The following is a 25,977-nucleotide window of genomic DNA, read 5'->3' as shown; positions in this document are numbered from 1 at the left end:
CCAAGGATTTTGCTGAGAAAAGGCATCAGCAGTCCCGTACCATTTTTGATGTCACGGAAACGCCCCAATATGGAGCCCATTAATTTTGATTTGAACCTTGGTCGTAGAAGTGAATGCTTTCTTGCACCATAACTTCACTCTCAGCTCATGGCTGTCTTCTGTCAACCCCAGAATATCCACCCTAAAATCATGAAGCTTCTTATGACTTCGCTTCTTTTGAACGACCGAAAGTGAATAAGTTCCACTAGGGAACGCGAAGCGTATTCTGCAATCGAACTTTCGGAGGATCTTCCCCATGGTAAGCCGATATTGGCCAGCTACAAAGTACGGCGTGTCGGCTGTCAAATTGAGCTGGTTGATACGGAAATTCGGTCTAAGGCCAGGTTGAAATAGAAAGAAACCACTGCAAGATCGTCAGCTATCATGTAACGAATGATTATCGAGGACAGGTACGCTGTATAAGGTCCGACTAGCATCCCGCGATCGTAGTTGTCCTCATGGTACACAATTTCTGCGCCCCTGCTGACGGCTTTCCATGGATTATTGTCGTGCCACCACAACTGTGGATATGGCAAGAGATTGTTTTGGAACATCGGATGCCATTCCGGTCTGTCTGGATAGACTGGGGGAACAGGTTCAGCGGTAGCATGGAATATTGAAGCGAATAGCGCACACGCGAAATAGAAAAGCCTCATGACGTGAAATGAAATATGATTTGGAAAGTTCACTGAGGATTTCGTGAAGATATAGGAGTATACCAAAAGCTTAACCTTGCGGCCTGCAGTTATATCTATATAGGTAGCCAAAGGTCTAGGTCACGTCATGAACAGAAAAGGATTCGATGGATCCAAACAAGGCCTGCTCAAGGTTGTGGAGTCAAAGATTCAGAGTTTTCTCATAATAGTCCATGATGAAGGCTAAAGTTAATGGGCCTGCTACTCTCTTTTCTCACTAATCTCCTCCTTGTGGCCTGGCTGTAGTCCTTCCATAATGATTCTAGTCGCTTCCTCCTCTTTGTCGTATAGCGGAACCTTCTCGTTAATGCCAGTGTCATATTTCATCCTGCTCTCAACAGTCTCACTGAGCCACCTGAAAGCCTCGAACAACCCTTCGCCAGTCTTGATGCTCGATCCAAACACCGCCCGCAGCATCGTTAGTTCATGCAGCACCAGTCCTTTGAGTCACTCACATGTGGTATATTTACTAAAGGTGATGAAGAATCGTCGACATAAAACCCTTTTATCTGCTCTGCTGTACGAGCGGTCTGTGGGCGATGTCAGTATAAGGTTCTGTTGTGAGGTCAAGCCACATACGCTATTATCTTGCTTGTTTGCTAAAATTAACACAGGGATGTCATTGCGCAATCCATCTTGGTGGCGCACAGCTCGGAAAAGTTCTTCTCTTGCTTCTATGAGACGGTCGTGATCGGCTGAGTCGTCGACCCATATCAGTGCATCGCAATGCTTGATGAACGATCTCTCCATCCTCCAGTATGGCTCAGGCCTGCCACCACCGAGATCAATGGTTTGGAAAGTGACATTGCCGCATCTATAGACTTCAACCTGATGGGCAATCATGCCTACGACAACAGATATATCTTTTTCATTGGTGATCAAATGAGAGCGCAAGAGAGTTGACTTGCCAGCCTCGTCAAGCCCGCTAAGGAGGATGCGGTGGTGGCCTGGAAGGGTACTGAATAAGCTTGTGATTGGCGTGCCTGAGGATGGTCTCATGAGACCAATTGAGGCGAGAAAGTCACGGGCGTATGTGATTAGGTTTGACATGATTATAGCAAATAAAGGGCTTGAGTTTGTCCAAATATGACTCACGATGCAAGAGGCTTATATGAGTTTTCAAATGGCTGCCTAGAGGAACTGGCCAGGGACTGCTGATATCGAACACGTAGCTTTTACAAAGAGACCACTCAAGATCGATAAAAATCTAGCCTCTGAAGGCAGGAAGATTTCATGATCGGAATTCTGTTTGGGAATACCTCGATTCAAACCACGAGAGCAGTCATAAAAGAAAATCACTGTCTGTGAAGGGTGAATATTTGATGCCAAACCCAATGACTGTAGTCAGAATGACAAAGTCTAAAACGCGAACTCAATTGAGGATCCGCAAAAGTCAAGGTAGGCAACAGGCCGCAGAGAGTTGTGTAACATGAGTCGAAGTGAATCATTTCAGTGGGTGACTCATGAAGGCTTCATATTTGGTGGCGGGGCGAATGGATATGACGAAAGCTTATGATTACTCAGCGATTTTATCTTCTGCCCCGCTCTACTAAAATACTCACCTATCTCACCTCGACAAGCAACCACGAACTTACTCCAACAATCACCACTTTCCGAGACCGAGCCACATCTCGTCATCATGTTCAAGCGAAAACCCGACATCAGAAACCTGGCGCCTTTGCGCTCCTCAGATCGGCGAAAGCTCGCCGATCAAATCATCCGCGACTATCAAGTTTCTATCCAAGAGTCCGGCGACGATGCGTCATCAGGGACACAATCACAAACGGCACTGCGTAACTCACTTCTACCAGAGTCGACTTCATCAGCTCGTTTCATCACACCAACTGAACAAGGAACGGTGTACATAGGTGCACATCCAGATCAAGATGAGAGAGTCCTCTGGTTCCAGACCGGAAAGAATCCCCGCTTGATACCAACGGTGTACACTTTGTGGCGTAACCCTAACCTCATTCCACTTCTGCATACGCCCGATTTTGTGGTTGAGGAGAAGTTGAAGCATGGTGCTGATTTGATGGTTCCTGGGCTGGTGAAAGCCAGAGGCGCTAGCTGGGATACACGAGCGAACACTGGCGCTGTTGTGGCTGTCGCGGGGATGCAGAATGACACAGTGCCTGTCTGGGTTGGAACATGTCAAATAGATGTGCGAAATCTGCCAGATGATGTGCGGGGGCAGAAGGGCGCGGCTATCAAGGCCCTTCACTGGGTTGGTGATGAGTGCTGGAGTTGGAAGCAACTTGGCAGCGGCGGAATCGACCCGCCTTCAAGCTTGGAGGGATGGGCAGGACTAGCAGCAGGGCTGGCTACTCAAGCTAACAAACTGTCGCTGGAGGAAGAGACTCAACCAGCAGAGTCGGCACCAGCTGCTCAAGACTCACAAGTCGATGAGGCCCAGGAAGGTGATGAGGTAGAGGAGGAGCATGAACCGACGACAAAAGAAATCGACGATGCTTTTCATCAAGCCTTCCTCTTTGCAGTCTACAAAGCCAAAGAATCCAGCAGCCCGCCACATTTCGGCTTACAGTTCCCTCTTCAGCCATCTTTCATCATCGCAAATATGGTGCAGCCCAATCTCCGATACCAGAACCCAAAGTACTACAACATCAAGAAGACGTCATGGAAGAACGCCAAAAAGTTCATCAAGCATCTTGATAAAGAACAGATCGTAAAGTCCAAGGACAGAAATGGTGGAGAGACCGTCATTCTGGATATTGACTTTGATGATCGGCAGGTGTTGGGCTTCCGGCCATATCGATTGCCGACACCGAAGGCTACCGGTGGAGATTTTTCAACGTCAGATGCCGGGCAAGCCTCAGGGTCGGGCTCATCTGCAGGGCAGAAGGTCAATATCCAGATGGTCTATCGCGTATCTTCAAAGCTCGTACCGACACTTGTCCCCTCCAAGACGGACTTCTACACCTCGCAGGAGATCTCAGCAGCTATCAAGTCGTACATCGACCAACACCCCGAATTAGGCGGCCAAGGAAACTCCAGCGTCAAACTCGACCCATTTCTCGCCAACGACATCCTAGGTAACAAACCATCTGATGAAGACGTCAGCTTCCTTGCCGCAGGAAGAATCCCTCGAAGTACTCTCCAAAAGCGAGTGATCGAGGATACCCATCTCTGCCAACCCTTCCACATCATCTCACACGGCGCTCCCTCACCCGACCAAAAGCCAAAATCTGGCCTACCACCTCGGATCTTGATAACAATCGAGAAGCGAACCGGTACAAAGGTTGTCACCAAGATTTCCAACCTCGAGCCTTTCTTCATCGATCCGCAGGTCCTTGCACCGGAATTACAGAAGAAATGTGCAGGCTCTGCGAGCGTAGGTCAAGTTGCTGGTGCGAAGCCTGGATCGATGGAAGTTGTTGTTCAGGGTGATCAAAGGAAGATCCTCGCAAAGGATATTTTGGCAAGGAAGGGTATTGATGCGAAGTGGGTGGATGTTGTGGACAAGACGAAGCCCAAGAAGAAGAAGTAGATGGGGCTCAAGAATGAGCTTGGTAAAGCATTGCGATTTCATCAAAACAGAATCTGCAAGACATCCTTAGGGGGTTTTATAGGATGATTGGATGGCATATGAATAGGCTGCAGGCAAACAAAAATAGCTTTTAGCAATGATAAGACCGCATTCTGGTGCAAACCAAAACTGATTTGGGGTCTCACTCGTATATATAAGATTTCACCTATTGCTGAGGCCGTATTTGGCGAGCTGAAAGGAATTTGGTCGAGGTCCTAGGTGATAATTTATATAGTGGTACTGACCACTCACGACTAGTTGCAGCTCTATCCTGCGGCCCTCGAGATTACCTCACTGTAAGAGTCTGAGGAACACTATTGGATATCAGCCATGATCACGTGCAGCCGCTAGACTGTTAGGCCGTAAGTTGAAGCAAAATTGACTTGTCACTTCACTATCTCACCCTGCCTAACACCTAAAAGATTTATTGACCTCAGCAGCTACCTTTGGTGGCTATTTCCTTCAACTTGTTTTATACTCTTGTTTCTTTTCATAGGCATTGCTATGCTGTCCCGGAATGAAGGCGAGGGTTGCAGCTTAAAAGACCTAGACATCGAACACTACACTGCATTCGAGCGTTCTCTGCGACGTATGTTGGACACCGATGTAGCAGAGCGAGCATACTCAGAAGTCTTTGACGGTATGCCCTTGAGAGATTCGTACCTGGATCTCCAGTTCCCGGAAGACAGGCATCCTGCACTTAAACATGTGAATCTTTCGGAAGGTGTCAGGGAAAGAGTCTTTGACTTCCGATCAAAGTTTGATCTCTCATCTCTCTGGTTTGAGACTTCCGTAGGTAACGCGAGATCACCCCCAGAGATATTGTGACTGACATGATCCAAGCTGCTTCAAGCATTCAGTAAAGCATCAGCCCAGTCTAAAGAATTTCACTTGAGACTTCTTGAGCTTTTGGCTGTGAGCTGCCATCAGATCGCAGTCCAGATCTTCCAGCTTGATGATGTTGCCGAGAGACATAATATCTACGATATCTGGAGACATTCTCCGAGAGATATGACGAAATGGGATTCATTCCGAGACCCAACGGCCTTTTCGCATGGACCTTACATTGCAGTTGACCAATATCCGAATGGGGCTGCAGATAGTGTAGGATACTGGGCTGAAGCCAGAATATTTGGTGGCGTCGTTGTGTTTGATAGAGGCGAAGATGGCACCGAGGTAAGGAATACTGTCAGTTCGAAGGGACCTATTGTTAATAAAACCGCAGAGTCGTCAAATATACTTCCATGGATGTCGCCGAAAGGGACCACGAACGATATACACTCCAATAGACCAGCAATTCGAACAAATGATTCAATTCCTTCTTGATGAAAGTGAGAGTCATGATACAGCCTCGGCCCATCCGTTTCCTGTTCTAGCGACATCGCAGAACCGTTGGCGCTGGGATCCTTGGGAGGCGATGGCGCACTACAATATCTATCGCGATAGGTTTGAGCGGAAAATCAGTTCTAGTAAAGGGAAGCTCTGCGTTCTCAACTCCATTGACTGGCCCGAAGTCAAGGATGATTTATACCTCATCAATGCGATGCTTGATCAGTTGGAGGGGAAGCCAGTGGATGAAGACAAGATCGCCTCGGCTAAAGAGGGGCTGACCAAAATCACTCCATCATCGCCGTTATGGTCAAACGAAGCGCGGAGATACCAAGGAATATAGAGGATGAAGATGCTTGTCAATGAAAAAGGCGTTTCAACATTGGCTACTGCCGGCGGGTTGTTCATCAATGGATCTTTGTGTTCGGTTAAATCGCGCATCGGTGTATGAACAAGCAACACTGCAAAAGGTGACAACCCTTCCCATGGACATGAGATTGCTCTTAGAAACAGACAAAAAGTATGAGGCACACCCGACTCGAACGGATAACCTTCAGGAATCAAGCATATCTTCAAGGGAACCCTCAAAATTAACTGGAATCTGACGCGCTACCAGTTGCGCCAGCGCCCCATTGGTTGGCCAGAGTTGTTCTGCTTCCAGTCTATACGGGGCCTGGAGCTTGCGATGTGGGTTTGCCTTGTTGCCGAGAAATGCCGAGCTTCGTGGGGAAGTGTCTGCTTCACACGTTCAACATCGTTCAAATTGAGAAATGCATTATTCAAAATGTTATTTGACTTCGAACTAACACGGTATTATCGCTGAACTAAGGCATGACCCTGACACTATGATCTCACCCAAGGCTATCAATCCCGCTCAACGCTCCCGCACTCCCGCCCTCCTTCTGTACAGATTCGCTTACAGCTACAAAGCACAAGATAACACCAAAGTCGCTGAACAGTTTACTTCGTGGCGTCTCCGAAACCGTTGAACTGAAAAGAGGCCGGCTGCTTTGAAGGTGCGACTCCTGAGCCAAAGAGCCCAGCGCCGCTTCCGAAGGTTGAGGCAGGCTTTGCCGCTGATGGCGCTGGACCTGATGGCTTCGCTGGAGTATCCAAGAACTTGCTGAAGGGATTCTCAGCCTTGGGCAAGTCGGGAATTGTCGTCCAGCCATTGAATTGAGCTTTAGGAGCGTTGATCACACTTGGTGGGCTCGTCTTCTTGTCATTCACCGAAGGAGCTATGGTAGATGTATTCGGGACACTGCCTAGAGACTCATTTGCTGCAGAAGGAAGCGCTTGCCCGTTAGCATCATAACGATTCAGTTTCTGAGCCGTGTGACCTACGTGTTACTGCTCTTGGCTTATATCGCCGGCATTGAGCCAACCCTTGTCTGAGGATCTTGACCTCTTCCTGCAGGCTCTTTCTTCGAGACGATGTATCGTCCGATTCACCGGCCAACTCCTCAAGTCTTTCCTTACTCATCCGATCTACCTTTGTGGGTGTGAGGATATCTGGTATATCATACACGAGGCAACTTTCAACCGCCAAGTTGATGACATTGTCGGTGAAGGTGCGCAGAGACATCTTCAAAAGTTAGTATCAAGCAATTATGAGGGCTGGCGTTATCTTACCTTATAATATGTCAACATCATGTCTATGACTTTGTTGATTCCAAACTCACTATCTTCAAGGTCATATTCCTCATTGATGTCTTGAGCAATTGTTTTAGAGTCAGCTTTCTTGCTCGTCTCGCCTGTCTTAGCTACGTTACTCTCGTATATGTGCGGATACTTCTGCTGTAGAATAGCTGAAATGCGTCTCTCTAGCTTTTCGTTTGAGGTTTTTGATAGCATGTCGTAGAATAACAAGTCAAGAGGAAGTGCGTAACCTTGAATATAAGGTCTCAGGAGCTCGTTGATCTTCTCCTGAAGCACCTTTTCCTTTTCATCGAAGAATGGGTCGACGCAGGTTGACAGGATCACCTCAGTAGTTCGATTCGTCCGTGGGGATCCAACAACATACTCAAAGACCTGATCAACAAAAGCCTTTGCAACGGTCGTTACCAGCTTGACATGTGACTCGGCAATACCTCTCCATGGTGCTGCTTGTTGCTTGAAGAGTTGCATGGCAAGATCCTTATTTGGAGTTCCTGGGAATTCCAGCCCTTGATTGGCAGCGGCTTGTTTCTCAAGTTGCTCAGCGAGCTCGCGTCTCGTGATTTTCTTCGGCTCGGGAGGGTTGTATGGATAACGTTCCAGAAACTCTTCTAGGTACCCGGGGATGTCGTCACCATCCGAATAATCACTGTCATCATCTGAGACGGTGACATGAGTCGACCCCTTAGTTTGAAGGATATGATCAAAAGCTCGGCTGAAGTTCCGCAGCTGTGCCCGCAACTTTCGGTGATCGTCTTGTAAACCACCGAAAAATTCGTCATTGTATCGGCCGTATATGCCATCTCTGGCGAGCCGCTGAAAGTCACTGGCAATGCCAAGGAGAAAAGACCTGAGGTCCTCTTGAGTGGATCGAGATTTTCCAAGACGATCAAGTTCCTCTTGTCGCTCTCTAAGCGTCGTTTCGATGTCTGTAATAACTCCAGGCAGACTGTTGCGAATGTGACTATAGAGCACATGACTGAGCTTCTTTCGCAAACTCACAATGCCACGATTTTCGGAGGGAATAGTCGCCCAAGCGCCCTTCTGGAAGAATGCGTCTTCGACCTGGTCTCGACCTTCCAAGCTGTCCTCATCTTCAGCCCTGTTACGCAGGACATGCCACCCGAGCTGCAGCTTATGCGCGGCTTCCTGGTTCTTGGCCAGCTTGATGTATTCCTTCTCAGCATCATAACCAGGGCGAGTCAAATCAGGCTTCGTGATGACACCAATGGTTCGTCGTCGTTCCGGATCGATGTTCTTAGCTTTCTGGAGGGCTAGGTGATTGGCAAGGTTATTATTCGCAGTGATAACCAGCAGGATAATGCTGTTCTTCTGTCGCATGTAGCTCTCGACAAGCTGATCGACCGTTTCTTTACCACTGGTTGACTGGTTTTCGGTAGCCACGTGAAAGAATCCTGGAAGGTCAACGAGACTCAGTGGGTACATTTTTGGCCCCTCGATTTCAAGACGGAGCACATCCTTGGAGAACTCCATCCCGGCCTTGCCAAAGCCCATGCACTCTTTGGCTTCCGTGATGATGTCGCCCAAGTCATCCTCACGAAACCCAGCCTTCTGGAATCTCTTTGCTGGTTTCGATCTGTCTTCAAATCTGACGCTCACATCGATTCGAGTCTCATTAGCTCTTCTGAAAATGAGCTCAGTTGCAAACCTTGTGCAAAGATTTCCTTGGACTGGAAAGCGAACATGGGAAATAGCCTCAAGAACGGATGACTTGCCAGCGGACTGATCACCAACGACGATGATTTGCGGAAGATTGACGATACGACCAACGCCACAAGCACTCAGACTGTCGCTTATATCGTGGAGGGCTTTAGTCTCAGTGGTATTGAGCTGGTCGAGAATGTTGGCGTCCAGAGAAACATCCATTGTCAAGGTCAAAAGGGTTAATTGTTATGTATGCAGATAGTAGAAAATACTGTTTATTTTATTCAATTCATTGCAAACTCGAAACTCACCGAAGCCTCCTTTATGTACTGATCCTGCGCGAAAGTCCCAGGTTTGGAATGGTAAAAAAGGGGGTAAATGCTCGCTTCAACAGCAATCTAATTTGTTACCTGCAGCAATCACACGCTGTAAAGTTTCAGTTAATACAGGGGCATGTTTCTGTTGGTTCTGCCAAAGAACAGGGTTTCGTGTGACAACAACAACCAACATGCATATGGAGGAACACAAAGTACACTCGAATCGTGGCAGCCTAACAGCATCGTGCACAAAGGGACAAAGGATCTGGTAGATGCATCATCCGGCAATGGGGTTAGTTATAGTTTTGGATTGTTGTATACTTTACATCCTGATTCAGTGTCGATTGTTGAATGACTTTGCTTTAACAAACAGCCGTCGTCTGCGAGACTGCGATGGTTATTTCACATTTACTGTACGCTGTCTGTTGGTCGCTGTATCCTTGTGCCTTTTGATGGATCTGGAAATTTGACCTAGCTTAAAAAGGTCTAAAGCCAAGCAACAGATAACTATTTATGGCGATTTCAGCGTGCTAGTGTGAGGGGGCTGTGCAGTTCGCAAGCTGAATCTTGGAATTTCTACTTTGAGATCGTGGTAACCATCGCGCTTACTGAAGTTCCGTAAGTAACAAGATGATACGAGATTAGTAAGAACCTCAGTCTTATATCATATTGCTCTCTTATTTTCGGCTTTGTGGTCGGCTGTTTAAACTAACGCTGGTAGTATCGTCAAGCAATCCATACTTGGCCAGACCAGGGCCATGAGTTAGCTTCAACACCCCCTCTTCAGTCAGCTCTGACTGTTCTCCACGGATCGACTTCGAACCCCAGGTCAGGCTCTCTTGACAATTTCTTCAACAGCGACACATTGCATGTACTTCTCGGCGACCATGAGTTTCCAGGCTGACCCTCTATTGGTGAATATCAATGATGCGCTTCGTAAGAAGTTCGATCCTGAAGATAAGGCTCTCTTCCCGATGCAGGTTCCTGCTCAACTCCTGGACAGAAGTGCTTTCCATTACGACGGGAGCGATTCGGACTTTGCACAGAGGACTAAGCCGTCTTCCGTGGCTAACGCCGAGTTTGGTCTCACAGATGGCATGCTGGAGCTATCTAGCATTGTTGACGGACCCAACGGGAACAAACTCTCCAAGAAATACGACTAAGTGCTTTCTGGCCTAATGATGGCCAACGAAGAGGCCAACCTCGACCAAGCCAGTGAAGCACTGCAACAGGCCCCCTACATGATGTTAGAGAGATAATAGTCAGAACGCATTGTGACGCAAAGGATAAAGGTGGTAATTCAGAATAACTATTGTTCAATTGATGATGTCGAAAGGTTGTATTTCAGGATGCGACGGGACAAAAAACTACGCTCCCTTGCCCCACTGACACTGGAAAAAAGAAGACCCATTCCTACACAAGCCGCGAAGTACTCTGGAGCTGCTCATTGGTGTGTTATTGCAGTGTTTAGCACGTGAATGAAACATGCGCGTTCAAGACTTGAATTTAATTGGTTTTGGCGATAATCAACACGCTGGACGCGTCAGTTTCGTGAGTTGCTTAGCAGCACGTCAGCAACAGGTCTATATCAATATTCCAGAAATAAAGTTGTATTCCTATATCGCCCAAAGCCTTCTAAGTGTCCACGGTCTCAGATTTATAAGTAATCAACCATCATGGTGACAATTGGTACAATAGTTTAACGTGATCTGACACGTGTTGGATAGGTACGCTGTTCCGCACTTGCTCACTCCATCGTTATCCTTCATGTGCTGGACACTGCGAAATAGTTAGCATAAACTCATCCTCGGCCGTATAAGGGTTGACTTACGCATCCTTGATATCCTTGCCCTTCATTCCAAGACCGTAATCATCGCACTTGAACTGAGCCGTGCAACCAGCTTGACCAAATGTCGCGACCATGACCATACCACTCTGAATCCTAGCATATCGCGAGACATAGTCCTTATAAACAGTCTCATCATCAAAACCATCGTTCAGAGCACGGTCACATGCATCATCGATGCTGCCACACTGGCTAGAGCCCTTGTTGTTCGCATCGGTCTGCGTCGGTAAGGGAGTCTCGAGCGTAACGGCGTCTCCGACACCTTGGGTGTAAGTATACTTTCCACCAGGGTAGTTTCCAACCTTGACTGTACGGTCAGGATAAGAAACGACTGTGCCATCATCGGTCTTGACGAAAGGCTCAGGATCTGGCTTCTCAGTGACCTTGGGCTCTGGAGCATTAGTAGGGATAGAGGAAGGGAAGGTCGTGTAGTCGGCGCAAGACGATGAGATCAAATCGGTGGAAACATAGAAGCCCTTGCCGCTGACTGTAGTCTCACAGGCGCAGTAAGGATCGATGCCGGGATTGGCATGAATGATGCAAGGATACTCGCGTTCGGGGCCTTTAGTAGTGGTGGTAGTGGCGAAAGTAGTAGACTGAACAGAAGTCTCAGTAGATGTAGGTCCTGCTGTTGTTGACGGCTCAGTTGTAGACTGGACAGTCGTGGCCTCGGTTGAAGTTGTCTCGGCGGTAGTGGTATCCTGAGTCTTCGTAGTCTCGGAAACCTCAGTGCTCGACTCTTCAGTAGTGGCAGACTCAGCGGAGGTCTCAGTGGTGCCTCCTGTGGTAGGAGTAGCATCAACATCCACAACGACTGTATCGACTCCCATGGTCAGCTGAGGAAGCTCCCTCGTCTGAGTAGTAACCTCAGTGGTCTCGGTAGATATAGCAGCAGAAGTCTCAGTAGTTCCTCCGGTTGTCGGAGTGGCATCGACGTCTACGACTACCGTTTCTACGCCCATAGTCAGTTGAGGAACGTCGGTAGTCTGGGTAGATGCTTCAGTGCTGGTGACCTCCGTCGTCGCTTCACTGGAAGTAGCGCCGGTAGTAGGAGTAGCATCAACGTCCACTACGACCGTCTCAACGCCCATTGTTAGTTGAGGTAACTCAGTGGTGCTAGCCTCAGTAGTGGAAGCTGCGGAAGACTCAGCAGTGGACTTGGCTTCGGTAGTCTTAGCTTCAGTCTTGGTCTCTTCCTCAGCAGTACTCTTGTCGTCGTCGTCATCGTCATCATCGTCCTGATCATCAGGATCCTCAGGTGTCTGAGTTCCAACGGGTGTTGGTACACCTCCATTGATGACAACGGCTGAAGGAGCAGGTGTGATACCAGGGAGAGGAGGGAGGACGTAGCTTCCAGGTGCAGGTCCTAAGTCTCATGTCAGTACAAACCTTGGGGGGAAGAAATCAGCGAACTTACCAATACCCCAAAGAACGATACCACCAGGGCCATTGTCTTTGCCAGCATGCTCACAAAATATCAGGCAGGAGGGACCAAAGAGAACAGGGACAACAACATCATTGCCATCGCTGTCCTTGGTGCTATGCAGAGTATTATCGCTGACACCAGAGATAGTCTCTTGAGGCTCAGCAGTGACAGCAGCAGGAGGGACTGTGACAGGAGCCTCGTCTTTCTTGGTGGTGGGCTCAGGGTCAGTCTCATCCTTGGTCTTGGGGTCCTCATTGTCTGAGTCTTCGGACTTGGGATCAGACTCCTCGTCCTTACTAGTAGGCTCAGCTTCCCCCTGCTTGGTAGTAGTAGGCTTGGGGTCCTCAAGCTTCTCAGTCGTCGATGGCACCTCATCAACAGGTTGTTCTGAGGAAGTGGTGTCAACGGCGGGAGCCTGGGTACTGGTAGTCTCTTCTCCAACAAAAGGCTGGGAAGCGGTATCCTGAGGTGCCAGTTTCTCAGTTGTGGAGTCCTGAGCAGGAGGCTGCTGGGTGGTTGTGTCAGGGAGAGGACCTTGCTGTGTAGTGGCTGTGTCAACAGCAGGGCCTTGCTCAGTAGTTGACTGAGGTGCAGGAGGTTGTTGGCTAGTAGTCTCAACACCAAGTGTCTGACCAGTTGTGGCAGTATCAAGGGCAGGAGGTTGCTGAGTAGTTGTCTCTGCTACAGGAGGCTCTTGTGATGCTGTAGTGTCGATAGCTGGAGGCTGTTGAACCGAAGTCTCGGGACCAGTGGGCTGTCCCGTCCCAGCAGTGGGCTGTTCAGCAGGGACCTCAGCTGAAGATTTCGGGTCAAGAGGTGACTCGCCATTGGCAGTAGTAGTACCTCTAACCGCAATGTCGGTGTTCTTGGACTCAGGTAGCTCAGGCAACACATCGGTGGAAGTAAATGCAGAATCAGAAACCTGAATGCCTGTGCTGGTCTCTAGAAGTGTAACATCTGCAGAAGTTGTCTTATCAAGTACAGGAATCTCAGATGAAGTCGTCTCAAAGGGGAGAGGGTGATGAGTCGTGGCGGTGGATGCACCATTCGCTCCAGGAGTCTCTGGGAGTTGAGCCTCCGCCAAAGCGGCGAGAGCCACAACAAGGCCGGCCAGACGCATAACGAGTGATTGTCTAGGCCTCAAAGTAAAAAGAATGACTTAGTTGGTGTATAACGAATGAAAGAACTCAGTGTGAGTATGTCGGGCTAGGCCTACGCGCCAGACTGCAGAGACACGATAGATAGGTATATAACCCAGATACCAACTCAGGCTTACATCTGACCTAAAGTTTCGCGAGTCGTAGGCTAGCCGTTGGTGACAAGACGCTATGGCCAACCTAATCTTGCTAGTTCCACAGAGTGGGCATGCAACTGAAACGGTTCAGAAGGATCGAACCCTAGTTACATTGTAGGTTCATCGCCATGTTATGATATCGGCCCGTGCCGTTTCAAGCCACATCTCGTCGGGTTCCCTTTTCCGTCTGATAAATGTTTCTTGGATCCTCGCTTATCCCTGTGGATCGCTTCCTTTTCGATGCGGAGCTGAACTTGTAAGGTTGCATTGATGACGTTGGACAGCCTTGTAAAGACCACTGAAGGATGCGCATGATTGATGAATCTCCAGTTTCAATCTCTTTCCTTTGCTCGACATGAATCATTTTTTCTGGCTTCGCCCTGGTTCGGGCATTTCCATTTACGTCTGTCGCTGTCACAGTTCGACCTAGCACCGAAAAAGCCGTCTATCACTTCTTTGGGCTCACATTCTTCAGTACAAGATGGAGCATCCGGTTAACAACAAATACGCAATATATCAAAGCTTGCGTGTTAATTACATCTTCCATGTTGAAGCAGTAGCTCAATGTGAATCACCAGGTTGACTCAGCCTTCCACTACAAGACCATCATCTCATTCTCAGGTTTGTTCATCATCGACTTCCACCAAAGCGATAGTCAAGAAACATGCTTAATCTTAAAGATGTTACGCGTCATCCCATCAATTGCCGTTGCAGCCGTTCGGTCCGCGTTCGTAGAATTGGCCTATAAGATAACAGTCAAACCGAACAAGTGGAGAATGACACGAAGAAAGTTGGACCCTTGGACCAACGTATGCTCCATCCGTGAAAGATCTCCATAGCAGATAGCCCTACTGGGCCAAACATGTTACAAGGCTCGATCCTTCGGAACCGTGACATTCTCAGCCGTGCAATGGTGGCTGACTGTCACATCAAGCGAATCCTTCACGCTTATCTATGGGTCGCAATCTAACCATCCCTTTCATGGCAAGGCTCTCGGCATCGCGAATATTCGAGGCTATGCAGGAACACGAGATTATGATGAACATCCATAAGCGCCGAGCGATACCTGGCGCCGATAAAAGATTGCTTTCTCAATAGATTTCCATGACATGAGAATAAGCAGATGCGACTTCGATCCAATTTTAGGATTGATCAACAATGGACTAACTTAGAAGATAAAGTTGAAGTCTCGGTCAACTCCACGAACCTTCAGAAGGCCTCTCCTACTACCTTCGGCCGGCAATCTGTCAGTGACTGACGGGTAAGACGGAAAGGACAGTACTTTTGGAGAAATCATGTCTTGGCTGACGATCGTAACTTTGTCCCGCCTTCCAAGTCCCATCGCGCACAGACAGATCTTGCCAAGAATGAACAACAAACCCGCTTTTCCGCGATCCTTTCTATGGAACGCATGTACTGTAATTTCGTCCTGATTCAAGCCTCGACGGTTGACGCTGAGAGATCCCAGTGTTGCATTACTCTTGTTAGCTTACACTGATTTCCCAACTCCATCCAGCATATATGTAGGACAGAGACTCTGAAGTCGTCCCTCATTACCCATCTCACTGCATCGAGCAATACAGTCTTTTTCAACCGTCTTTCATTTTTATACACTCGTTTAAACCGTCAATCTTTTAGAATTATCTGGCTCATCATCATGTTGGGCTCCAAGAGTTTCCAGAACGGCTGGGCTAAGCTGTTGGTCTCGCTGTTCTTCCTCCTTGCTGCTTCTCAGCTCTGCATCGCTGCACCCTACACCACTCAGTGAGTCCGTTACCTATAATCATCGTTCGATGAAGCTGATACCCCAAGGCTCGCTGTTCGCGATGATCAGCATCTCTACTCTAGAGTCATCACCCCCGAGCTAGATGCCTACAAACGCAAGCTCGACGCCAGCCAAGCTGCTGGAACATACGTTGGCCAAGATGATACTAAGTTTGTAGATTTCACTGCTGCTGGGGATCATGTTGTTGGAAGCTCATCCTTTGCTGGCTGCTTCGGTGTCATCCTTGCGACCAAGCAAGGTACCATTGTTGGTCACTACAACCTTGATCAGGCTGGCTTGGACAACGCCAAGAAGGAGATCCCCGATCTTTACAGCAAGCACAACGACAAGGTTGGGGGTGCTTCTGCTCATCTTTACTCTGCCGTCTACTATGAAAATGGGGAGCTTGTTGACGGAAACCTGTACAACGAGTACAAGAAGTTCCTCACAGACCTTATTGGAAGCGAGCCCGAGGATCACCACTACACTGAGGCTGCTGAGACCGTTCCTGAGGAGGATCTGTTCGAAGACAAGTGGGACCATGATGCGGTGAGCGGCGGTTTTGTCGTTGAGAACTCTGGTGGTGGCGGTGCTGATACCAGTATCTTCTTCATTACCATTGAGAGACAGCGCACCAGCGCTCAGCTACCTGACCGCCGTTAGGTTTGGTTGCCGCCTAGTATGAAGATTTTGTAACGCTCTTACGCCTTCATTCTTGTACCCATCCATTACATCAGATAGAACCTATGTCAGCTTCGTATCTACCAATCTATCATCTTAATCTCCAACTTGCCTCCTCTCCAGATGAAGCCGTTTTCTCTCTATGAGGTTCAAGATATGTTCTTGATAGATGAGAGAATGTTAAGTCGTTACTGGTCTCTGAAAGATTTCATCTATGATCATGTGCTGAATTCAAAGCTAGCTTGTGATAAATATGCCCCAAAAAGATACCATTATGCTATATGTCGGCTACCATAGCCTATTCATTCCTTCGTTGAATGCCCAGACATTCAAGGAATGGTCCATCATGGCAGGCTACCAGGTATGCTTGCTCTGTGGTAGACTCATTAGTATGCTTAATCTTGCACCAGGAAGGCACAGCAAAAGTATCACGCGCCTCCCACTTGAACGTCATCGTCTCTCCTGTAGGCGTCACAAGCTCAGTCCGACCCTTTCCTTCATAGCAGTGGTAGAGATATGACTGGCTTTCTTGTGACTCTACCGTGGCACCAGGGCCCAATCTCTCGGCTTGAACACCGAGGAATGTTGACAGAGGCTTTCCGCTGGAGAGCTTATAGTGATAGATGGAGTAGTCGCTCTTGTCAGAGTTGAGTTCTTTCTCAACGGGAGCCCATGGGAATCGGAACTCGCAAGGGTCACAATGCCTGATGCCGTTAGCAAAGATGAAATTAATTATGTAAGGTATGAAGATACTCACTCGCTAGGATATCGTGGGTCAGAGTAGCCCTCAGCAAAGTGAACTGGAGCAAAGCGGAACAAAGGCAGGTTCAACATATCCAACCAGACTACTGGCTTATCACTCTCGTTGCCATGGTCATGCCAGTGCCAGATCGGTGTGATGACAACATCGCCTCTAACGAGAGGCATCTTCTTGCCCTCGACTGCGGTGAAACCTTCGCCATCGATGATGAAGCGAGCTGCGAAGGCAAGATGTCTGTGTGCTGGCGCTGTCTCGCCAGGATTGACGATCTGAAGACCTCCATAAATAGTGTCTGTTGTGTATGGTGATTCTAGAAATGTAAGTCAGATAAGTTCAGTAGTATGACTGATGTACTCACGCATGCTGGGGTTCACTAGCATCAGAACTCGTCGCTCAGCTTTCTCCTCTGGCACCAACTTGGCCGCTGTCTTTAGATGAGGCAAGGCTTCTCTGTATGTCCACATATGTGGTTTCGCTGTGGGGTTTGGTGTCGGCGGCACCATCATGCTCATCTGTGACCAAAGGGGCTCCAAGTTCTTTGATGGTAGTTCGCTGAGATACTGCTTCATCTCTGGCGAGTCGCCATCCGAGGGGCCCGAATCCACTGTGCTAGTATAGTTTCCCATTGTTTCTGTGACTTCTGCAAAGAGTATAAAATGAGGTTGAGATTATCTTTGGCCTGGTTTGTGACTCGCGAGTGTCGTGAGTCTTCTGGGGATAAATAACGATTGATATGGCTTTCGAGTGGATAACAATCGTAAAATCCCCAGATATGAGCAAAGCTGGGGAAATAGCACCGATAGGCAACAGAATTGCTACAACGGTCACATTGTGCCGCGTCTAATCAATCATCCACAACAGCCGAAGTCAATATCCGTCCTCCGGGTTCACTCCGGTGGGATCCGGGCTTTGGCCTTCCGACCGGACCGCGCTATGACTGGCCACAACAGTGGATCTCAACACCAACGCTCTCCCACAATCATTACACCTTTTAGAAACAACTATAACAGGTAGGATACAACCTTTACGATGATACAACAATGAGAATAGCCAGTATCGCATCATCATTGTATCGCAGAAATTTCACATCGTCATTTTCTCGCACAATGTCTTCAACAACTTGGAACCGCCTCATCCGCTTTGTCGATGACAACGGAAATGAGACCTTTGGAGACCCTGTCGTTGAGAATGACAAGGACTTTTCTGAGAAGTTAGCCAAGAATGACCTATGGGCTGTTGAGTACAAGGGTCAGAGTCCTGTGGCGCAACTCACCAAGGGTGACAAGGTGCATGTCAAGGCTGTAAAGGAGCTTCTGCGACCGGCTGATGTGCCTATTATCCGATGCATTGGCCTTAACTACATCAAGCACAGTAAGTGATGCAGTACCCATTGTATGGGGGTATACTAACTTGAGTGATTAGTCAAGGAAGGTGGCCGAACACCGCCGCCTTATCCCTCATTGTTCATCAAGCCCTCAACCTCCATTGCTGGCTTCAATGAGGATGTTCCCATTCCTAAGATCGCCCAAGATGGCACAATAGACTACGAGGGAGAGTTGGTAGGTTTTACATGCTTTTCTATCTACACACAGATCTAATCAATATTTCAGGGCATTGTGATTGGCAAGTCTGGCAAGAACATCACCAAAGAAGACGCTCTCTCCTACGTAGCAGGCTACGTCGTCTCCAACGACGTCTCCGCTCGAGCATGGCAACGAGACCCCAAGAAGGCCGGCGGTGTTCCCCAGTGGTGCTTCAGCAAGGGTTTCGACAAGTTCGCCCCCATTGGACCTCTTCTCGTCTCTCCTGCTGTTGTTGGCAACGCTTCCAAGCTGCACTTGAGAACAACTGTCAACGGTGAGGAGAGACAAAGCGAGGGTACGAATGATCTTCTTTTCGGGGTTGAGGAAATTGTCAGCTTCATCAGCCAAGGCACAACACTTGAGGCTGGAACTGTTGTTCTCACAGGAACACCGTGTGGCGTCGCCATGGGAATGAAGGAGCCTAAGTATCTTAATGATGGTGATGTTGTGGAGGTTAGCATCACCGAGTTGGGAAGTGTCAAGAACAAGATGGTGTTCGAGTAATAGATAGATTAAAACATGGTATTTGGGTAATAGACATAGAAGCAACTTTTCCATTGTGTTATTCGTTCAAAAGCTCCCAAACTCCCTGAATATCGTTCAGCCATGACATATCATTTACATCCAAGTTGAAAGCCGCAAGTTCCTGAGGATTGAAGTCCGGTATCGGGGTTTGGAACTCTTCAGCAAGTTGCTGAACCAGATCAGGGACCTCCATGTTTGTCATCGGTTGCTGAGGGAGGCCTGGGTTATTCCCTTCTCCGGGTCTGCTGTTGTTCCCCGTCTCACGTCCTGGTGAGCCACGAGGCGTCGCTTGCAAGATCTTTGATGAAAGAATATGTAAAGCCGCCACGCATCTACGGGGAGACTGGCCGAATTGCTCATGAGCCTTGAGCACTGAGATAGCTTGACCCCAAGATCTTCCGATTTCCGCGGCCGAGAAAGCATCTGGTCGAAGTTTGGCAGCGATCAGCACTGTAGCAGCGGAGTAGATATAGTATACTCGATACCACCATGCCGGAAGCAGACCAACAGTGCTATCTAGTGTTTGGTGCTTCACCAGAGTGTTGATCATGTTCTGAGCTGTCGTGACGCAGAACATCGCGCCCTGTTGAACGACCCGAGCTTGCAAGTTGTCGTCCATGGGCTTCTTATCTTGGGGAGATTGGGTGAGACAGAATCTGGATAGGACTGGCCTTAGCAACAGGATACGCGCGTGGAGGAATCTGTTCGTGAGTTAGTTGCCATAGATAGCGGTGAAAGTGGAAGACGCGTACCTCATGCGAAGGATCACGGCTTGTCGACGTGCTATCTCGTCCTTATTTAACTCCAACAACTCCCATCTTAGATGATCTGGTAGCTTTGACTGCCATCTGCTGATACAGCGATCCAATTGCACCACTCTATCGAGGTCTTCATCCTCAACGTCCAAGCCCTCAAGGTCAAAGTGGGATTCCTTCTCTTTTGGCCGATTGCCCTGTGAGCCGTCGTAGAAGGCAATCATGGTCTTGTGGATAATCTCGTAAAGTCGCACTGATCTCACGAAAAAGCTGTAATATTCCAAGCCTTGCATTCCATTCTGGGCGTTTGAAGTTTCAGCTGGCAACGGTACATTCTTTGCAGGATGCTGGGAGATCATGGCAGGGCGACCATGGGTCACAGACACCATGCTGGCTGAGTTAGGTTCACTGGGTGTCGAGATGCAGTCAAGGTCACTTACCGATCCATCAGAACACATCCATACCATATCCTGCGCAACAGCTCTCGCTCACCAGGATCTGAGCGATTCGCCGACGTCTCGGGCAGGTGAAGCCCTAACCCTTGAGCCATCCTGATGGCGGAGCCAATAACCATCCATGTCTGATGAGGGTTATATGTACTCTGAAGATACTGGCTCGTTACTAGTAGGCACTGCACCAGTTCAAGAGATCCAGGCTCCCAGGGACTCATAGGCAACAGCTCCTGGGCCCTCTGGAAGTATGTTTCACTCGACTGTTCTCGCTGTTCTAACGAATGCGATTCCACAAGTTGTGTAGACAGAGCCAAGATGACGTTTAGTGTAGCGACAAAGACACGCTCATTTAAGTCCATCGTCGTCCCAGAGAATATCGCATTATAAGCACGAGTCCATCGGTTCCTATCCAGAAACGGATATAATGGGTCAACATAGAACCAGTACAGCTCTATTAGATGATCCGCCTGCCTCCGAGGAGGTAGAACGTATGAGAAGTCTGGTGATGTGACTGAGGCAGGGCCCATAACACCAGCTGACCTAGATGTACTTGATGCATTATCACTCGAGCTAGGGGGTTTACCCAGTCTCACGTCTATAGCTTTCTTGATCTGAGCTGTAAACGACCCAGCACTGCTTTTACCGAAGAACTCCTCAGTACTGGTACCCTCATCAATGACCGCCGTCATGGAGTCAACAGCAGAAGGACTGTTTGAACAAACTGAAGCTCCGACATTGCGTTGGCCACTGTGTGAGTCCGGCCTGGTACCGCTGCCGGGGGTAGATGTCACTGGGGAGTGATGATGTGGCGGTGGTGGCGGCAAGGACAGAGGCATAGACCTTCGCGGTTGAGGCTCGTATGTGTTCACCGCTGGTAAGATCGGAACAGGTGGGCTTGCCATAGAAGGAGAACTACCCTGCCTCTGCACTGGCAATGCTGGTGCTGGAGGAGCAACGGGACGTCCATTCTGAGCTGCAGTGAAAGGCGCTGCTATTGGCGGGCGATGCTGTATGAAGGCAGTCGAACTAGCGCTAAAGTTGCACTTGTCCCTCAAAGCCAACTTCCTACTACAGGAGCCACAGACTACAGCCTCTTAGCCTTTGTGCCCTCCTGGGGCTGAGCGTTTGTCTCACCTGGTCGTACACCGTCGCACTTGACCTTCTTGGCTCTGCAGTTGTCGCAAGCGACATCAATCTTGAGGCGTTTGGCCCCACTCTGGCGATTAGCAGAGGCACCGTCATCTCGTCGTGGAGGCTCCATGTGTAGTCCAGTTCCGTATCCGATGGGAATGTCGTTCGTTGTTGGGTCGGGAGAGGATGGATTTTCGGAATGGACATGAATTGGTTCGGAACGGGGGATCCCCAGAATTAAGAGATAAGATTATGAAGTTGGAGGCTGGGATCGAATACGGCTAAAATCCGGGGAGCATTAGCGGGGGTTACGGAATCTCTGCATTAGCTTCACTCGGAGCTCGTCGGTGAGTCGTGGCATACCGGATATACTGACTGAGCTGAAGTGACATTATTGACAACAAAATTGACCGTTAGAGGTGTTTTACTGTTCTCGTGACTGAATTGCAATATTGCCTGTATCTCCTTTTGGCTCAATAACTCCAGCCGAGGTCCGTGGATGATGGAGCTTGACCTCTCCAGACCAATCGGCGGCCCTTGTTCTAATCCACCAACAAGCAAGGTTCCCCTCTTTCTCCGCATCCTCACTCTTGCCTTGTCTCCTCTACGCGTCACTTTCGCATCTCCTCCCATTGACCCGCGTCTTTGACTGGCTCCACCCAAGTTGGCCGATTTCTAACAAAAATCTCATTCGCTGGTTGGAACTTGAGCCTAAACCACATTTTAGGCTTGAGCGCAATGAGCATAGGGTAGTTACTTTACTTACCCTCCATCCAGCAATGGGAGCCGGATCATGTAGAATTTTCCCTTTGCTGCTGCCGGAATAGTCCAGAGCGTGCATCCACATGTACGGCAAAATGCTTTCTCTTTGGAACTGCCGCTCGATGTGTCGGAGAGTGAGTACTTCGTAATAGCATCTTCTGCGGTAGTGGAGACTTTGACATCTTGCGTCGTGAATTTTCCAATCTGCCAGGTATAGGTTAGCTCGTCAACAACTCATTAAGTGAGATTCTTTACCAGTTGATGAGTTCCACCAGCCCCTATACAGCAATGTTCACAGAAGCATGACAGTACTGTGACTGGTTCCGATGAAATTGTAAACTTCACGTTGCCACAGAGGCACTGCCCCGAATAAGGTGCTGGCATGTTTTCGGGTGATGTTGAGCTCCGTAAATAGGCTGTGTGAAGAACACCTCATCTGTCTCAGGCATACCCTTTCATCACTTCAACTCTATTATACCATCCTGGTGTCTGAAAGTGGTGTTGCCATACTCACTTACACAGGAGCCCCGGAAGAGATGGTTTCGTGACCCCTTCCGGATTCCCTCCGAGTCAGACGGCTTTGATCAAAGTCTCGGACCCGATCCGAGGAACAGCAGACTATTGCCTAATTACGTACGCGTTGGGTTCCGGGTCTAGTGTACCGGCGTGTTGGTAACGTTCGGTCCCGGACCAATACCCAGACCCAGATCCAGCAGCAGAAAGTAGCGCCTTCGAGTTAGTAGAGGAGAGCTCTTGAAGTGATAGGTGCATGATGAACGGAGGCAGAGTCGAGACTCGCATAGAAATTTTGGAGGATTTGGCCTATTAGTCCATTTAGTGACATGAGCCTATTGGCGACCTATACTTGGATCATTCCGTGAACTCTAGGTAAGACACGCAGCAATTTTCGGCTCTCACCCCATGGAATGTGTTAGGACAAAGAAAGCGACTATCGTGATTATAATAGAATTGACCTCTCTAAATCTATGGATCGAAAACAGCCTTTTGCACCTTCACCACAGTATCTCCAACAATATCGGCTGAAGAAACTCCCAATGAGAAGCGATACTCGCCCTCATCAATCACCCACTTCTTCAGTCCAGTATCAAAATGTGCCAAGTCTCTCTGTTTCACAAGAAGCTTAACCAACTTCGTCTCACCGGGCTCCAATCGGATCTTCTGGAAAGCCACGAGAGCCTTGATCGGCTGATCAGGAGACTGCTCAGCTGGACCAGCATAGATCTGTAATAATGCGCCACCAGCTTGCTTTCCAGTATTGGATACTTGAGCAGAGACATACCAATCGTCACCCTCGCGATACACATTGCCTAGATCATATGTAAAAGTCGTGTAAGACAGGCCGTGACCGAATGGAAAGTTGACCTTCTCCCGAGGAAGTCGATCAAAGTGACGATATCCGACGAAAACACCCTCGGCGTAAGTAACCTTGAGCTGTCCATCTACATATTCGCCAGGGAAATTTCCGTGCGCGGGGCAGTCCTCAATGCTCTTAGGGAAGCTCACTGGTAGTCGACCTTCAGGATCGACAGCTCCTGTAAGGACATCCGCGATAGAGTAACCGCATTCTTGGCCGGGGAACCAAGCTTGCACGACAGCGGGGACTTGTTCGAGCCAGGGCATGGCGATAGCAACGCCGGTAGAGTTGACAACCACGGTGTTGGGGTTGACCGATGCCACTGTAGACACAAGAGCGTCTTGCGTGCCCTTTCGAGGAAGATTGAACCCATCTTGATCTCGACCTTCAGTCTCCCATTGAGGATCATGTCCGGTAAATACGATCGCGTAATCTGCAGCCTTGGCAACGTCAGCAGCTTCTCCGACGAGATCTGCATCGTGGTCGGATTCAAGTGAGAAGCCGACACGAACGCCACTGCGACCTTCAAGAATGGTCAGGCCGATCTTGGTAGGTGGATCACTGCAGATACGTAATCGATAAGTCTTGCCGCCTTCGAATTTGTGACGGAACTCAGGCTCTGGAGCAGCGAGGAACAGAGAGCCCATGGGATCAGTGCAGTTGGCAGTCTGCTCGTAAATAATCTCGCCATCAACATAGACCCTTGTAGGCCCCAATCCAGAGCAGGCGATGTAGTGCTCTCCTGTCTCAGCCGGCGTAAAGTCACCGACAATTTCAAGTCTCCTCCACAGTGACTCTTGTGATCCCAGAGGCGAGTATGCAGAAGTTGGCTGTCCAACAGTAGATACGGGCTCAGCTTCACCCTCCTTGAACAGCTGCCGACTGAAGCCGGGCTTCCCATCAAGACCCACGACTTTACCGTAGAGACCATCGGGATGAATAGCAGGAAGCAGACGCTCGCGATGAGCGCCTCGCGCGTATGTGAACTCGACGTCATCGCCAAGGGCCTCGTGCAACCCTTGCCAGGGAGTGATCTTGCGGTACGCGTTGACAGCCGCACTACCTCCTCCATGAGCCATGGCGTCTTTAGCAAATCCGATAAGAGCAATCTTCTTCTTCTGAACTTTTCCCCTGGTCAGCGGAAGGAGATCTCCCTGATTCTTCAGCAAGACGATGCCCCGCGCTCCAGCCTCGCGAATCATGCTTCGCAGTTCGGGGGTATTAGTGTCTTGACCAAGAGCGACAGAGTGTGGCTCTGCTTCACGCGCCTTGAGCTTCAACGCCCACTCAACAACAGACTTGGCGCGCTCATTGATGGTGCTTTCTGTCAAATCTCCCCGCTCAAGTGCCTCCTTGACAGCATCTTCCTTCCTTAGACGGGGAGGACCAGGCATCTCCAGGTCCAAACCAGCATTGAGTGCTGCAGCGACGGAATTCGTACCGCCCCAATCACTCATGACAAGGCCTTTCCAGCCCCATTCACCACGCAAGACCTCTTGCAGGAGCCACTTGTGCTCATCGCAATGAACACCATTGACATGATTATAAGCTGTCATGATCGCCCAAGGATTCGCTTCCTTCACAGCAATCTCAAACGGCCTGAGGTAAATCTCGCGCAATGCACGTTCATCAATGGTCTCATCAACAGTCGTACGAGCTGTTTCTTGCTCATTGGCCACGAAATGCTTTATCGTAGCTGATATACCAAGACTTTGAAGTCCTTGTATGACTTTTGAGGACATTTTACCGGTAAGAAATGGGTCTTCACTGTAGCTCTCAAAATTACGACCACCGAGAGGATGGCGATGCATGCAGACTGTTGGGCCGAGCATACAGTTAACTCGCTTGCCTCTCGCTTCAGCACCTAGAGCCTTGCCGAATTTCTCGGCAAGGTCTAGGTCGAATGTCGCTGCGAGATTGCATGCTGCTGGGAAACACGCCGACTTAATGTCGAGATCTGTTGCTGCTGAGCGAATTCCATTTGGACCGTCGGCGGTCTTGATTCTGTTAGTAAATAGCTGGAGGAGTCAAGAGATCGAACTCACCTTGATCGAAGGAACTCCCTTTTCTGGATAACCAACTGTTTCTGAGAAGTTCCGACCTGCTAAGAGGGAAATCTGATAAGAATTAGCTGAATCCGTCTTCAGACGGTTGATGGTGTAACGTACCTTCTCCTCCAGCGTTAGTGACTGTATGATCGCATCAATATCAGTGTTTGCCATTTTGCCGTTGTATGCCTCGAAACTACTGGGGTAGGGACGGATGCTGATACTCGCGAGTAATAAGCAAGCCCGGATCTCTTCTCTTTGACTTGCGTGCGGGTCAACGTCGGGGAACTAGATCGCTAATTTTGTGGAGGTCCTGAAGGGGAATATCT

The 25,977-nt window shown here is 49.0% G+C and overlaps 9 protein-coding genes and 1 non-coding gene across 10 annotated transcripts; 5 read left to right on the top strand and 5 right to left on the bottom strand.

Annotated features, from left to right (window-relative positions):
* Nucleotides 1-51: 51 nt before the first annotated feature.
* On the bottom strand, nt 52-1,822 carry FOBCDRAFT_191098 (ADP-ribosylation factor family-domain-containing protein; the record flags this gene model as incomplete). Its single annotated transcript, XM_031191563.3, has 5 exons — nt 1,314-1,822; nt 1,190-1,264; nt 953-1,118; nt 454-790; nt 52-403 (listed from the first exon to the last, which is right to left on the bottom strand). The coding sequence occupies exons 1-5, from the start codon at nt 1,782-1,784 to the stop codon at nt 52-54; spliced, it is 1,401 nt and encodes a 466-aa protein (XP_031032794.3). The 5' UTR covers nt 1,785-1,822.
* A 502-nt stretch (nt 1,823-2,324) lies between these two features.
* FOBCDRAFT_232694 (uncharacterized protein) lies at nt 2,325-4,426 on the top strand. The gene has a single exon (XM_031191562.3). The coding sequence runs from the start codon at nt 2,374-2,376 to the stop codon at nt 4,237-4,239; it is 1,866 nt and encodes a 621-aa protein (XP_031032793.2). The 5' UTR covers nt 2,325-2,373; the 3' UTR covers nt 4,240-4,426.
* Nucleotides 4,427-4,684: 258 nt separating this feature from the next.
* Nucleotides 4,685-6,145, top strand: FOBCDRAFT_191094 (uncharacterized protein). Its single transcript, XM_054707162.2, has 3 exons — nt 4,685-5,070; nt 5,122-5,454; nt 5,504-6,145. The coding sequence occupies exons 1-3, from the start codon at nt 4,783-4,785 to the stop codon at nt 5,948-5,950; spliced, it is 1,068 nt and encodes a 355-aa protein (XP_054563137.1). The 5' UTR covers nt 4,685-4,782; the 3' UTR covers nt 5,951-6,145.
* FOBCDRAFT_t206 lies at nt 6,131-6,238 on the bottom strand. Its single transcript has one exon. It is a non-coding gene; the product is annotated as a tRNA-Trp (tRNA).
* Nucleotides 6,239-6,916: 678 nt separating this feature from the next.
* FOBCDRAFT_145481 (P-loop containing nucleoside triphosphate hydrolase protein) lies at nt 6,917-9,150 on the bottom strand (the record flags this gene model as incomplete). Its single annotated transcript, XM_031191557.3, has 2 exons — nt 6,917-7,192; nt 7,240-9,150. The coding sequence occupies 2 exons, from the start codon at nt 9,148-9,150 to the stop codon at nt 6,917-6,919; spliced, it is 2,187 nt and encodes a 728-aa protein (XP_031032788.3).
* A 754-nt stretch (nt 9,151-9,904) lies between these two features.
* On the top strand, nt 9,905-10,613 carry FOBCDRAFT_232690 (uncharacterized protein). Its single transcript, XM_059609904.1, has one exon. The coding sequence runs from the start codon at nt 10,115-10,117 to the stop codon at nt 10,406-10,408; it is 294 nt and encodes a 97-aa protein (XP_059466022.1). The 5' UTR covers nt 9,905-10,114; the 3' UTR covers nt 10,409-10,613.
* Nucleotides 10,614-15,383: 4,770 nt separating this feature from the next.
* On the top strand, nt 15,384-16,346 carry FOBCDRAFT_323735 (uncharacterized protein). Its single transcript, XM_059612101.1, has 2 exons — nt 15,384-15,575; nt 15,624-16,346. Exons 1-2 carry the CDS (start codon nt 15,469-15,471, stop codon nt 16,237-16,239), a joined length of 723 nt encoding a protein of 240 aa, XP_059466021.1. The 5' UTR covers nt 15,384-15,468; the 3' UTR covers nt 16,240-16,346.
* Nucleotides 16,347-16,464: 118 nt separating this feature from the next.
* Nucleotides 16,465-17,686, bottom strand: FOBCDRAFT_169556 (RmlC-like cupin domain-containing protein). Its single transcript, XM_031191553.3, has 3 exons — nt 17,376-17,686; nt 17,015-17,327; nt 16,465-16,961 (listed from the first exon to the last, which is right to left on the bottom strand). Exons 1-3 carry the CDS (start codon nt 17,641-17,643, stop codon nt 16,556-16,558), a joined length of 987 nt encoding a protein of 328 aa, XP_031032784.1. The 5' UTR covers nt 17,644-17,686; the 3' UTR covers nt 16,465-16,555.
* Nucleotides 17,687-18,123: 437 nt separating this feature from the next.
* FOBCDRAFT_244443 (uncharacterized protein) lies at nt 18,124-19,104 on the top strand (the record flags this gene model as incomplete). Its single annotated transcript, XM_031191552.2, has 3 exons — nt 18,124-18,388; nt 18,440-18,576; nt 18,628-19,104. 3 exons carry the CDS (start codon nt 18,124-18,126, stop codon nt 19,102-19,104), a joined length of 879 nt encoding a protein of 292 aa, XP_031032783.2.
* Nucleotides 19,105-19,162: 58 nt separating this feature from the next.
* Nucleotides 19,163-25,866, bottom strand: FOBCDRAFT_253595 (uncharacterized protein; the record flags this gene model as incomplete). The annotated part of the gene is made up of 9 exons (XM_059611053.1): nt 25,769-25,866; nt 25,646-25,717; nt 23,243-25,597; nt 22,888-23,047; nt 22,481-22,503; nt 22,230-22,429; nt 20,321-21,400; nt 19,878-20,270; nt 19,163-19,826 (listed from the first exon to the last, which is right to left on the bottom strand). Exons 1-9 carry the CDS (start codon nt 25,820-25,822, stop codon nt 19,163-19,165), a joined length of 5,001 nt encoding a protein of 1,666 aa, XP_059467962.1. The 5' UTR covers nt 25,823-25,866.
* Between the last annotated feature and the right edge of the window lie 111 nt (nt 25,867-25,977).

Source organism: Fusarium oxysporum, chromosome X (assembly GCF_013085055.1).
Source record: "Fusarium oxysporum Fo47 chromosome X, complete sequence".
NCBI lineage: Eukaryota > Fungi > Ascomycota > Sordariomycetes > Hypocreales > Nectriaceae > Fusarium > Fusarium oxysporum.
The sequence above is the reverse complement of the archived record's forward strand: the minus strand, read 5'-3'. Positions and strand labels throughout refer to the sequence as shown.

Excerpts from the sequence above, each read along its gene's own strand:
- FOBCDRAFT_232694 (XM_031191562.3), top strand. The coding sequence starts at position 2,374 with ATGTTCAAGCGAAAACCCGACATCAGAAACCTGGCGCCTTTGCGCTCC.
- FOBCDRAFT_191094 (XM_054707162.2), top strand. The coding sequence starts at position 4,783 with ATGCTGTCCCGGAATGAAGGCGAGGGTTGCAGCTTAAAAGACCTAGAC. Across the intron at positions 5,071-5,121 it reads CTCTCTGGTTTGAGACTTCC|CTGCTTCAAGCATTCAGTAA; the intron begins GTAGGTAACGCG and ends ACATGATCCAAG. Across the intron at positions 5,455-5,503 it reads GAGGCGAAGATGGCACCGAG|AGTCGTCAAATATACTTCCA; the intron begins GTAAGGAATACT and ends ATAAAACCGCAG.
- FOBCDRAFT_232690 (XM_059609904.1), top strand. The coding sequence starts at position 10,115 with ATGTACTTCTCGGCGACCATGAGTTTCCAGGCTGACCCTCTATTGGTG.
- FOBCDRAFT_323735 (XM_059612101.1), top strand. The coding sequence starts at position 15,469 with ATGTTGGGCTCCAAGAGTTTCCAGAACGGCTGGGCTAAGCTGTTGGTC. Across the intron at positions 15,576-15,623 it reads GCTGCACCCTACACCACTCA|GCTCGCTGTTCGCGATGATC; the intron begins GTGAGTCCGTTA and ends TGATACCCCAAG.
- FOBCDRAFT_169556 (XM_031191553.3), bottom strand. The coding sequence starts at position 17,643 with ATGGGAAACTATACTAGCACAGTGGATTCGGGCCCCTCGGATGGCGAC. Across the intron at positions 17,328-17,375 it reads GCTAGTGAACCCCAGCATGC|AATCACCATACACAACAGAC; the intron begins GTGAGTACATCA and ends TTACATTTCTAG. Across the intron at positions 16,962-17,014 it reads GACCCACGATATCCTAGCGA|GCATTGTGACCCTTGCGAGT; the intron begins GTGAGTATCTTC and ends TAACGGCATCAG.